This window comes from Homalodisca vitripennis, chromosome 7 (assembly GCF_021130785.1).
Source record: "Homalodisca vitripennis isolate AUS2020 chromosome 7, UT_GWSS_2.1, whole genome shotgun sequence".
Lineage (NCBI taxonomy): Eukaryota > Metazoa > Arthropoda > Insecta > Hemiptera > Cicadellidae > Homalodisca > Homalodisca vitripennis.
This window is the reverse complement of record NC_060213.1, coordinates 25,003,786-25,016,774: the sequence shown is the minus strand read 5'-3', so window position 1 is coordinate 25,016,774 and position 12,989 is coordinate 25,003,786. Positions and strand designations below refer to the sequence as shown.

The 12,989-nt window shown below is 34.3% G+C and overlaps 1 protein-coding gene across 2 annotated transcripts in view; it reads left to right on the top strand.

Annotated features, from left to right (window-relative positions):
* Positions 1-1,090: 1,090 nt before the first annotated feature.
* Positions 1,091-12,989, top strand: part of LOC124365700 (ubiquitin-conjugating enzyme E2 Q2) — a 32,133-nt gene continuing 20,234 nt past the window's right edge. For both annotated transcript variants that reach the window (XM_046821637.1, XM_046821636.1), the window contains exon 1: positions 1,091-1,410. In XM_046821637.1, coding sequence (XP_046677593.1) covers positions 1,249-1,410 — 162 coding nt within the window. In that variant the 5' untranslated portion in view covers positions 1,091-1,248. The remainder of the gene's footprint in view (positions 1,411-12,989) is intronic.

Genomic DNA, 12,989 nt, shown 5'->3' with positions numbered 1-12,989 from the left:
AACCAAACAAATTCATTTTCTTTTGAAAACCTGTATTATTAACAACTAAACAAAGCACAAATGTAATTTGTTGAACTCTTACTTGTAAAAGTGTGCACTAGGTTAACTCGAATAAACTCCAAAGTGATTTTCAGACTCATGGCCAATAACAACTCTTAGTTACTGATTGAAATATCAAACGGTAGTTCGTTTTTCTTTAATATGTCACAGCACACATCAGATTAAGAAATAACATTAATTCCCAGTATTTATCAGAGCCAGTAGACAGCTCCCTTAATAAAAATTTGTCATTGCTGTCGGTTGAAATATCGATCGCTAAGCATTAACACAAAAACACAAATATTTTGAGTTGCACATAAGGAAATCACATGATTGGTTTAAATTTAAGCCAGTAACCAATAAAGGGTTAAGATCTAGCTGTAGTAAAATGATCTTGAGTTATACCCCATAATTACAGCATAATCAAACACTTTTACGCCCGCATATAGTATGGTATAGGCTATAGACATTAGACATGTCTAATTAAAAAAATAAATATGATTAATACACATCCAAACTTACGAATTATACATTTTAGTTTAACAAAAAAAATATCTTTTAAAACTAAAAGCTTTTGGATATGTATTAAACGTGTCCTTAAAATGATACATCTATTGTTCCACGATCAAAAATAAAGTGCAAAAGTGTTTGAGGTCATTGCTTTTATAAGGGTAAAAATGAAGATATCCTCCAGTACAGCTGGCTACCAAAGGGACACTTTGGTATCACACTAAACGTTTAAATTGATTTAATTATTAAATACGAGTAGACTTAAATTTTGTTTTTAACACATGCGGCATTTTGTCCATGTAAAGTTTATTGTTGTATTATATGTAAATGTGGACTGATTACATGCGGTTTATTAATATTTAATTATTTTAATTAACACCGATTCGTAGTGTTACATTATACGTTTTGTAAGTCTAATTCGTAAGGTTGTATATTATAGTGTAGTACTTTTGTCAGAGTTTGAAGTTTGATTCAGTAACTACTGCATTTTTTATCTCTTTGCGGGCGAAACTGCTGAGAGAATAGCAATAGAGTAGACTGTGGAGTCGAACGGAAACAACCGAGCAGAGCCGATTGCAGCGTTTGTAAATTTGTAGTCGCCATTTTCTATTGAAGAGTGCTGGTGTCGTACATTAGAATTACTCTTTTCAGTGGATTATCCGGAAATTTTACTTTATGTAAAGCTGATTCAGTTATCAAATGGCTTGTTTAAACGTACTTAAACAAGAAATCAAAACTTTAGAAGCAGTGTTTCCTAAAAACCACGAACGGTTTCAAATAGTGTCTGCCAGTGTTGATGAATTGAACTGTAAATTTATCGGGAGGAATGGAAAACGATATGAAATCCACGCAAACATAACTGTAAGTATTGTCCTTGAAATTTATAGCATTATTAATTTATCTAAACTTTCACAGTTTTTCTTAATTATTACAATTTTGAAATATCGATTTTTCGAATGCGACATGGAAATGAACAGCTGGTTACTTAAACAAAGGATAGGCCTATTCATGCTGCACTTCTACAACAGGATGATTACTTTAGCCCCTAATTAAGAAGGGCCTATCTTTACAAATTAATCTATTTGTATGCATTCTTAAACTTAAACATTCATAAAGGCCAATTAACTCTGTAGAAACAAAAGAATTGATTCCTTTTTTTATAAGCTGCTAATGTCTAGAATAGGACTATTGTAAGTTCCTTAAACCTTAAGTAGGTCATAATTAATGTAATATTAAAAGAGTCTAGGACAGTCTGCTTCAAGAAATAATTTAATGTCAATGTTTAACTTCTACTCATTAAGAAAACTGATTAGCACCACGCTATAGCTATCAGATGATGTAGGCTAGGCTATATTGGGGGGTTTGAACCTGTCTTGTTATAAAAGCAGGTGTCTCTTCTCTGTGTTTAAAATTCCTGGTTTGATATTTGGTTGGTTGCAATTTTTATGTTGTCATTGCTGACACGGCAGAAGTTTTCTGAGGAGTGAATAGTGTTCTAAGAATGACCTCGCAAGAGACTGACACGGCAGAAGTTTTCTGAGGAGTGAATAGTGTTCTAAGAATGACCTCGCAAGAGATGTGTGAAATACTTGCACTACTATTTATTTTGTCCAAATATCTTTGTTTTAAATTTTTTGTGCAAATTTCACTGTTCAATTTTGAAACCAGATTAATGTCACACTTCTTATAGGCTAATTTCACTGTTCAATTTTGCAAGTGGGCTGTAACAATTAATTGCCTGCAAACTGTATTTAAGAGTTTCTCCTCATTGTCTCCTGACTCAGGAAAAGTTTTGCTAGACCTAGGCTATTTGTAGTTTTTACATTTAAAAAAACCATGTGACTAATATATTTTGAAAGTAGAACGGGTTACATATTGGTTTTAGCAAGCAAGTTTCATAGCTTACAATAATTATTTAGCTTATAGGTCATTCATTCCACATCAGTTAGACAAAACCTTTTCACCCACCACCTCAGATTTTTTCATGAAACTTGGTATATGTGTGTTCTGTTATGTAAGTAATGCCATAAATTTAGAATTTTATCTCAGTTAGATTTTGAGTTAGGCCTAGGCTATAGCAATTCTACATTTTTGTTAAATTTAGGCTTGCAGTGTAGGCCAAAAACCGGCCACCACCGTAACCGAATCATTGATTTTCGTGCGCTACATCTGACGCTGGTTGAAGTAAGGTTACCTCCACTAGTGTAGTGAGTTTATCTTGGTTAGTTCTAATCCAGTGCCGTGGCAAGCCTCCACACCCCTCCCCCTCCCAAAAAAAAACCTAACAATGCATTGGACAATTAAAATCGGCTGACCGATCGTTTCTGACTTCAGCACTAAACGAGTGGTATGTTTTAAGCGGTAACACATCAGAGCAGAATTTGATACAAATGGGTTTTTTGTACTTGAGTATTATTCAGTTGCCGAAGTGGGGTTTCCGAACGAAGTTGTCCAACTCTTACTCTTTAGTGAAAATAGTGTTTTGGAAAGACCCCCCTGTGTTAAATAGATAGCACAGGCCTAAAATGTACAGTGTTATAAACAGGCTTCAGATTTCGGTTCGTTGATTAATATAATGTTTGACGGTTTGATGAGATGTGCAGCCCGGGCTTTTGAGTACTCTAGAGTGTCCAGTTGGATTTATACAAAGCTTATAAGATACCTTTTGGAGAAGATAGTCATGTCTACCATAGCTAGTGTTGATTGTTCTCTATATATACAAAACAAACATTAAACTTTAAGTCGCCGCTCGATCCAGTGCTCACAGCTTACCGCTCATAATGCGATCAAGGCCTCTGTTGGTCTATTAATGATTGTTCCTCACACACGTTATGATTGCCATCAAATTACATAAGTTAAAACAAAGAAAGTAATTTTGTGTTTTAACCCTTTCAGTGCCAACGTCCGACTACACGGACGTACATAAAATGTGCAAGAAGAGCCAGCGTCCGACTACACGGACGTGTTTTAAAAATATTCGTAAAAAATACAAAAAAATATCTAAACAATCCAAATGTTGTTATAATTGTATTTATAAAGATATAAACTAATAGAAAACATTCAGTTGAATGTATTTCTATTACATTAGTGTTATAAATAAAACAAAATCAAGTGGCTGTGAACGTCGCTAGTCTGAGTCAGCTGGCGTCTGTTGTTTGCTAACCAACTACGCAGTTTCGCCGATTGCGCCGAGCTAACTTGTTGTTTCGTTTATTGTTGTAAAATGTTTACAAAATGAAGCGTATTGCATCACCTCTTAGTGAAAACACTGTACGGAGAGTGTTAGAAGACGATAGTAATGTTGTTGTGAGTGATAGTGAAACGGAGAGTGTTTAGCAAGATGGGTACTTTGGGATTATACCGACCACACCCAAACATGAATCGTTATTTGAAATTTTGCTTCTACTGATTATTAGATTAGCTTAGAAAAATATTTCGTCAATATAAAACAGGAATTGTCTTATCGCAAACCCCTCCCCATCCTCAGACAGGGTCAAAGTCGAGCGGTCTTGTAGATAACGTGCCTTAATCGGGATTCTCGAGAAAGATAAGCGACCTGCCGTAATCGGGATTCTCGAGAAAGATAAGATAACAGCGACAATAATACCGATCACAATACCTGGAAATGCTTGTTGATAAATGGAATGTTAGTTCTGTTACTTAATTACATCGTTTTATAAGTTAATTGAAAAACGTTTAAGCGTTGGGGGCATATAACGGAATCTGACCCCATTAACAATTGATAATCGTTGTAAGTTTGTAATTTTGTAATTAAAGAGTTGTTTTTTCGTTCTATAATGTTTATTTCTTAAAATTTTTATTTTTGTGTTCTTCATACTGGTGTGGACGGTATAATTCCAAAGTACCGCAAGATGTGCGAAAAATCCAAATACGCGTTATTTTTTAAAAACAATGATAAAACCTTTATTTTTGAAGATAGATGTAAAACTTTTTTGTGTATGTGTTCAAAAGTATGTGGAGGTTCAAATACATACTCAATTTAGTGAACAAGGATTTTTTTTACTGGCCTTATATTTACACCAAACTGAAAAATTCATCATAAAATTTTATGTAAGTAAAAGTTTTTCTGGTTTTATATTTGTAATGCACGTTGTAGTAAATTTATTTTCCTGTATTAATTTAAAGCACATTGTTTAGAGCAAAACAAAACAAAAAGTAAAAATTTTCATAAATAAATAACAAAACTGTGACAGTTTTTGCAAACTGCTGAAAAATTGGCAATTATAGCCTGGCTCTTCTTCCACGCGCACTAGAGAGAATGTCTGGCACTGAAAGGGTTAATATCATGGTCACATCCAAATCTCAATTGAATTGCGTTCACACCGTTAAAATATGGTGCAAGTTTTGTGTCCGACTGTAAACATCGCTAGTCTAAAAGGATGCAAGAGCTCTTGTGAGTGCTGTCGCAACCAGTGTTGGACAGTTTGTTACAAGAACTAGAGAACAGTGTTGGATATTAAAATTTCAATTATAAACATTGCCGAGATATTACTACCGTGCGTGAACAGACTTCGTCTTGACTCCTGGAACAATCATCGATACAACTATAGCAAGTACTTGCAACAGTTTTTGTGAGTAAAATTGCTTATATTGTTCACATTATGCTACAGTGGTTGTGCAAACTCTGTCGCAACTTTACTTGCCATTGTAAACACAACTTAATGTTGTTGCCAGTCTACTACAGCCTATCGAATCAGCCATACTCATCAGTTTTCGTCGTCAGAGCGGCATTGGTTGTACGACGGCTGGAAATTCCATCAGTTCTCTGGTCAACTATTCTCTGGAACGACTTCTACGCACACATGACGATCTTTCGGATGATTCAAACTAACTGTTCAAACCAAATAGTCCAACGTGCAGGAGGATCTTAATGTCTTGTTTTTTCGTAGTCCTTGATTGTAATCTAACTGACTGAGTTTACACTGTCTATTAATGGTCAAAAACGGTCGGCGGTACTCAAATTACCGATTGGTGAAACCTGTTATTGTAGTTCTTTGTGTATAAAACTATTATAGCATAAGTGTTAAATATATAGCCACAGAATAACATAATTTATAAATAATATTATAATTGAAATTTTAGATGCTGAAGTTCCAATCGTAATTACTGAAAGAAACTATGCAATAAAAGTAGCAGAAATAGACTTATTTTGAGAAAATAAGTGAAATGACCAAACTTTCTTCAATGAATAGAATGCAACTATTGACGTTTCCCGCATCACTAAATTGGTCAAGAGCAAAATTGAAGGATACTTGAGTCTGATTATTCTAAGAGAATGAATGAATGAATAACGTTTATTCCAGCAATTTATATATATATACATATAATTTGTACATATAATTTGTACATATAATATATATACAATCTTTCTTAGATGAAATACCTATTATTTTATATATACAGCAGCTTATATATAGAAGAAACAATGGACAAGTATCAGTGGTTTTTGGCTCAATCTGAACCAAGGAAAGGAAAGAAACTCGGTCCCGAGGTTATGGATTTAGTTGCCAGTTTCTATCATAATGATGAGTAAGTTGTCTTTTAAGTTTCGTAGTCTTCATCCTAAATGGTGCGTTCTGGCTGGTACTAGTGGAATTCGCTCTATATTTCCACCATCCATCAAAATGTCATACCACTAATACAATGCATCACAACTGAAGAGAGTTACAAAGACTACAAACACTGGTGTTTTATGAAAATTCAACTCAAAGCTGTATGTTAAGTTGGTAGGACAAATGTCCATCAAAAGACAATCTGACCACATTCTTACATAAAATCAAAACACTATGAAGAATATAATAGATTACAAGCACTGGCTTGCTTCAGATCAGACACTGATGGGAACACAAACAACTATTGAAGAGCGGACAACAAAAATAGAAAAATTCATTCCTACATTACAAAGAATCAGTCAAACTATTTTGAAAACCTTAAGATGCCTGTACGTCAAATGCAGTGTAGTGAAAATTACTCCTTTATGATACAGGATGAGATATAGGGTTACCACTGAACCCCTGACTCCTGTACTGTTCATCCAGCAGTCATTAACATGTTTATTGACCGGGGAAAAAAATAGTCTCGTCCCATTGTCATTTCCGAGGACTTAAAACATGTTAGTATGGTTTATAAAATTCAAGAAACCCAGATACAATTTGTAAAGAAATATTTTTCTAATATTACATACGTTTCTTATTACATTTACATGTGGCGGATATTATAAATCTTTCACTTCATGAAAAAGATCTCAAAATTAAAAGCTAATGGTCTTTCTTTACTACAAGCCATGGAAACTAGAATGCGGACGGTATTGGAGGAACTGTTGAATGGTTGGCATGAAAAAGTCTTCCAAGACCTGTTGACTTAAAATACTGACTGCATCTACTTTATTTTTAGTTTTGTGAATCCAGCATTGAAAAATTCAATTTTCACTTCATTTTAAAGGATTCAGTAAATAGATTCGTTGCAAGCGTGAAAAACGCTTTGACCTTAATACCCTTCCAGGTACAAAAAGTTGTAAATCAATTGGCGTCTACTGGAACAATTATCACAACTACAGACCTTTGAACTGTTTCGGAACATTAGAAACAAGGCAAGTCAGTTGCAATGATCAGCGAAGTATAACATACAACTTTAGAATGGGTGAACTTTAAATTTGAAAGAAGATTTGCACCCCTCTTGTTTCATCGCTTGTACACATGATAATCACTGGTACAGTAATAACAGTGTTGCCGAAGAAAATGGAGATGCAATAGTAAAGTTTATTTACTCTGCAGGACCATTCCCTTCCAAAACTGAGTTGAGGTATGCAGCGTGGTGATTCTACACATCCTTGCATTGGTTGAACCTAACACCTCAAGGGGAAGAACATATAAATTATCAACAGAGTGTACCTGTTTAATCAAAACTCTAGTTAAAAGAACAACATTTTAGTTCATTAGCTTGCAAATTTATAAGTACAGTGAAATGGGTCTAATATGATATGGTTTGTGAGTGTGTACATACCTGAAGGAAACAGAATTTTTCCGGACATTTGCCATCGTTCAGTGAAACATAAAATCGGTAACACTACATTTCGAGATCTGCAATCTGATCTCTTCCTTAGGTAAATAACTAGCCTAATAAATAATTACAAACTAGGTTACTTACATAATGTACATACTTATCAGGTGTACTTAATTTGTTTTAAATATTGGGTTAGGTTTTATATTTTAATACAAAACCTAGAAATCATATCCGAACTTATATACTATTTAAAAATCACATTCCTTATTATTAAATATGATTTTCCAAATATTAAAATGCAGTTTTTACCTTTCATTAAATATCTGTACCCACCCATTGAAATTGAAAAAAACCTCATATGAAATAATTTTAAAAAGATTTCTTGATTATCTCACTCTCTATATGAGATATTGGATTTAACGTTAAACCATTTTCACTATTTTGTTAAACTAAAAACTATCAAAATGTTATATATTTTAGTTTTAACTTAAACTAATAAATGTATATTTTTTTCAAATTCCTTTTTGTTAAAAGAAACTGCCTTGAAAATGTCATGAAGATGGGTGTCAAATAAGTAAGTAAATGAGAAAATATTTTCTTTTCTACAACACGGTTTTTTTGCATTATCCTGGGTGTGAAAATTGAAAAATATAACTTTTAAGTGCTAGAACTCCAAAACAAACTAAGATAACATTTCCAAATTTGGTGGTGTTACTTATTTTTTTCACGGGTGAATTGACGTGAAATGACTCCTATTGCAAGTTATTATCTTTTTTCACCAGAAGTGCAGGGTCACTGAAGTCTGCTCTTATAGCCAAGGCATTTCTAATCGGTACTTTCCCGACCTCAGATACCATGTGCCGGATAGTCAGAAAAGTTTGACGATCCAGTAAGATCGAAATATGGAGTATTAGTGAAAGAGCTGTGTTGTCTCTTTTCACTGATTTAATTCTGAGTGGAGTCAGTGACTTGTGGAATGGACATATGGTTCCAAACCTTTTCTACTGTTGATGAACGAGTTCAACAGAACAGGCAGTCGTCGCTCAACACTCAATGTACTCTTCGCGGCACAACAGAACACTTTTTGGCAACTGCCTAAGTATAATTCACTTTGTTGCTTAGTGTTCATTTATAAATTTGAACCATAAAACATCTCAGGGAACCTTAGGGATGGCGTTAAAGCACAAGAAATTGTTACCATAGATGACATAGGCCTGGTTGCCATTAAAACAACACTGTACATCAAATAGCATTGATTGTTGTGTAGCAAAGAATTAACAGGACCAAATTAGTGATTCCTTTTTATAATTGAGTTACTTTTTATATTACTGATCAAACAAATTGGTACTTTGGGATTATACCGACCACACCAGTATGAGGAACAAAGAATATAAATTTATAGAAACAAACATTATAGAACGAAACTCTTTAATTAAAAAATTACAACGATTATCAATTATTAATGGGTTTCCTGTGACGCTCAGAATGCAGCAATATCAAGGATGAGTGAGTGTAGTGGATTTCCGCCTTCAGCCGCAACTGCTGACCGCCACATGTATTTAGCTAGGTATCAGTCAAGATGGTGTCGTGCTCTTCGTTGTTGTTTTTTATTACGCCATTTAGCTGAACCCCACATTCGCTCAACCTGTTGAGTCTTAGCTTACCAGTTTCCGGGTCGACAAAATTGTATCAATGGCATCAGCTGAACGGGCGTTATCTACTAGACCGCTCGACTTTGACCTTTGTCTGAGGATGGGGAGGGGTTTGAGATAAGACAATTCCTGTTTTATATTGACGAAATATTGTTCTACGCTAATCTAGTAATCAGTAGAAGCAAAATGTCAAATAATGATTCATGTCTGGGTGTGGTCGGTATAATCCCAAAGTACCAACGAATCTTTATACTAGACCACCATTTTTAAGGATTACAATGACACAACGCATATTGTGTGTGTACTTTTACAGCTATAGTGTCATCTAACCTGGGGTATAAAAAACATTGCATTTTTTTGTTAATGTTTTGTAATTATTGGTGCAATGTATACCTAGGCCTAATGAAAATTCCCTAAGACTTCAGTTTCTTTATTATTGACATCTTATAATGGGCTTAACTTCCATCACTTTTTATGTTAATTGGATTCTACTGATGCAAAGTTAAAAGCTGGAATATCTAGAAATTTTTAAACATCTATTTGGAATAAATTTGCATCTTTACTGTTTTCTTTTCGACCAATGCATTTTTAGATTTGGTTATGTTTTTACTTGGATTATTGCAGTGTACGTTTTCAATTCATGTTTAATAATCAAGTCCTTTTAGCATGACTTCTAGTAGTGCTATTTATCTACTCAGCTGTACAACCATTTTCACACACAATCATTAAAAAATCATCACAAAACTGAAAATACATTTTGTTCAGTTATATTTGGTACTTAGACTTTCAGATAAAATATGAATAAACCTTGCCGTGGTAATGAAAGGAATGTTTTTCATAGTATGAGGAACTTTTTGTTCATTTAAGAATGGGATTTCTTTCTGTTGTTAGGAAGTTTGAATTCTTATGAAAAATGCCTTTAGGCTACAGTATAATAAGAGGCCACCACTACAATAGAATCATATTTATGATTATCGAAACTATAGAAACAAAAATATTGACACGAAATACCTTATATTAAAACTATCTAAGTATGTTGTGTATCTATAAAATGTAACAAACAAAAAAGTTTAACATTTAGTTACTTTTTACTGTTTTAAAGGATATACTATGATTTTATTGTGGTGGTGGCCTCTTATTAAACTGCAGACTGCCTTCATCAAAGAGGTGGAGTTAGGCGGTATATGTTCTTAGTGAAGTGCAATTATTTAAAATGTGATATATTCATTTAAATTTTCTTGGATTCTTATAACTTTGGATGTTACCACCTGAGAGATAATTTCATCTCTTGAAACAGGATGGAAAGTTGTATTAAGCATTGTTTTAACTATACCAGAAATGGTTTTAGAACTGAGTTTCATATTTCTGGGCCACTTTCAAAATGTTCTGTTTTCTTTATAACCAGCAGTACGTTCCTTTATCATCACATAAGCCAGTATGTCGGTAGTGTCACTCTGTTCGTAAGATAAATTACTGGCTGCAGGATATTTAGTCATTATACTAGTAATAACATAGCCCCAGCTTTCACAAATCGCTGGGGTCCTGAGCTTACATGTCAATAACTTAATGACTTGATAGCCAAAGGATATTTTGTTGAAGATCCGTCATCGCCAGCTTGAACAAGTACTTGGAATCAAGAGTTTTTTTAGATAACATTTTTAAATATTCCATATTTTTAGTCACTTAGACCAAATACTTTGTTCATACTTAAATGAAAGTTTTATTATTAATAGACAATAGAAATGAGTATGAGCAAACACTTGTCACAAAAATCTTCAAGGGTCAAAATGTTTGTTCTTTACTTTCAGCCATATTATTTCTTGAAAATATTAAAAAGGCCAACTTGAACAAAAATCTGGAACTTCAATACTGTAACAGAGTGACTGTTTTGTTTATCTGTATTCAAATAAGTTGGCATTCTGCCTTAAGTGGCACTAAAAATTCGTATAACTCTAGCACACTTACCAAATTCATGCACTACTTCACTGACAACTGTACCAAACACTAGGCAGCGCTCTTAAAATTTTGCTACTCAAGGGAACATCAAGTGAGAGACACTCTTAACCTGTTGAGGAGTAGCTGAAAATTGTTCCAAAAGAGTACAGACGGTTATAGCCGTTTGATCCCAAAAGAGTATTGACGGTTATGACCGTCCATGACGGGGTTGCTAAAACAATCAATATTGCAACTGTTTATGCACTCTAGTGGCGTTCTTACATACTATTTCGACTGTGAAATGTTCAAAGTAATTATTGCTGTAAGGTGCTGGCTCCTAGTGACGGAATACATAATCACAGATTTGCCACCAAATGTTCCGTCATTTTCTCTCGCCACGTCCATTTATAGGCTATACATGGAATCAAAAAACCCAAATGCTAAGGTTCACATCATGGACTTCCGAATTAACATTATCAGATAGATACTGGAAGCACATGTTGCACCAAGAGAAGAGGCCGCAGCTGTGACGCGTCCGTTGGGCGGAGCCCAGCAGCCGCTACGCTTGTCAGGTCGCAATTTCCCCTGCCCACTACCAGTAAGGGAAAGTGGCTGAAGGAAGCTAAAACGCTGCTTTGTGTGTTCAAATACAACACGGGGTGAGCGTAAAAGGAAAGAAACTGCTTATGAGTGCACAAAATGTGAAGTAGCACTTTGTGTGTATCCGTGTTTTGAACACTATCATACGTTTGTAAAATTCTAAAAAAAAAAAAACAAAATGTATGAATTTATCAAGTTGTAGATCCAAAAAATGCATTATTATGATATTTTGTAAGGTTTCAATACATTTTGAATGAAAACAACAAACATTTTTTCTTCACTCCCGGAGTTCATTAAGGATAATTATGCTTACTCTAGTATACACTAGGTAGGATGACGGATATAGCCGTTAGTACTCCCCAACAGGTTAAAGGTGCTAAGGGAACTTCAAGTGAGAGACACTCTTAAATGTGCTAAGGGAACATCAAGTGAAAGACACTCTTAAAGGTGCTAAGGGAACATCAAGTGAGAGACACTCTTAAATGTGCTAAGGGAACATCAAGTGAAAGACACTCTTAAAGGTGCTAAGGGAACATCAAGTGAGAGACACTCTTAAATGTGCTAAGGGAACATCAAGTGAAAGACACTCTTAAATGTGCTAAGGGAACATCAAGTGAAGAGACACTCTTAAAGGTGCTAAGGGAACATCAAGTGAGAGACACTCTTAAAGGTGCTAAGGGAACATCAAGTGAGAGATACTCTTAAAGGTGCTACTGTCTACATGCAGACAATTTTGTGTGTTTTTCAAGATTTAAAGCAGTTCATTGACAGATTGATACAAACTGTCTTTGGAATTAGCAGATGAAAATGTCACTCACATCTTTAATCGTGATATCCAATTGTATTTGAATAGTATGAATGCATTTGGTATATTGCCGACAGCTAGACTGAACGTCCTTTTACGCAGAAGACAAAAATGTATTAAATGTCTGCCAGTATGAAAATATATAAATAAAAGTAATTTAAAAACAAAAGATCCTGAAGACCTTTCTGTTCCTCAAAACAAGAATTCTGTAATCTCTAAGAAATGTTTTAAAGAGAGATTCAGAGTAGCTTGTGTGAGTGTAATTGTTTTAAATGCTTTTTGTTTGTAACAATAATCTTTAAACTCTTTTGGAGGGTTCTAAAAGTAGTTTATACTTTTTCCTGGAAACTTTTTCATAGCCTCATGAATGGGGTGGAAAATAAAATGGTAAGAAACAGATACATCGTCCGAAACAATTTCATCTT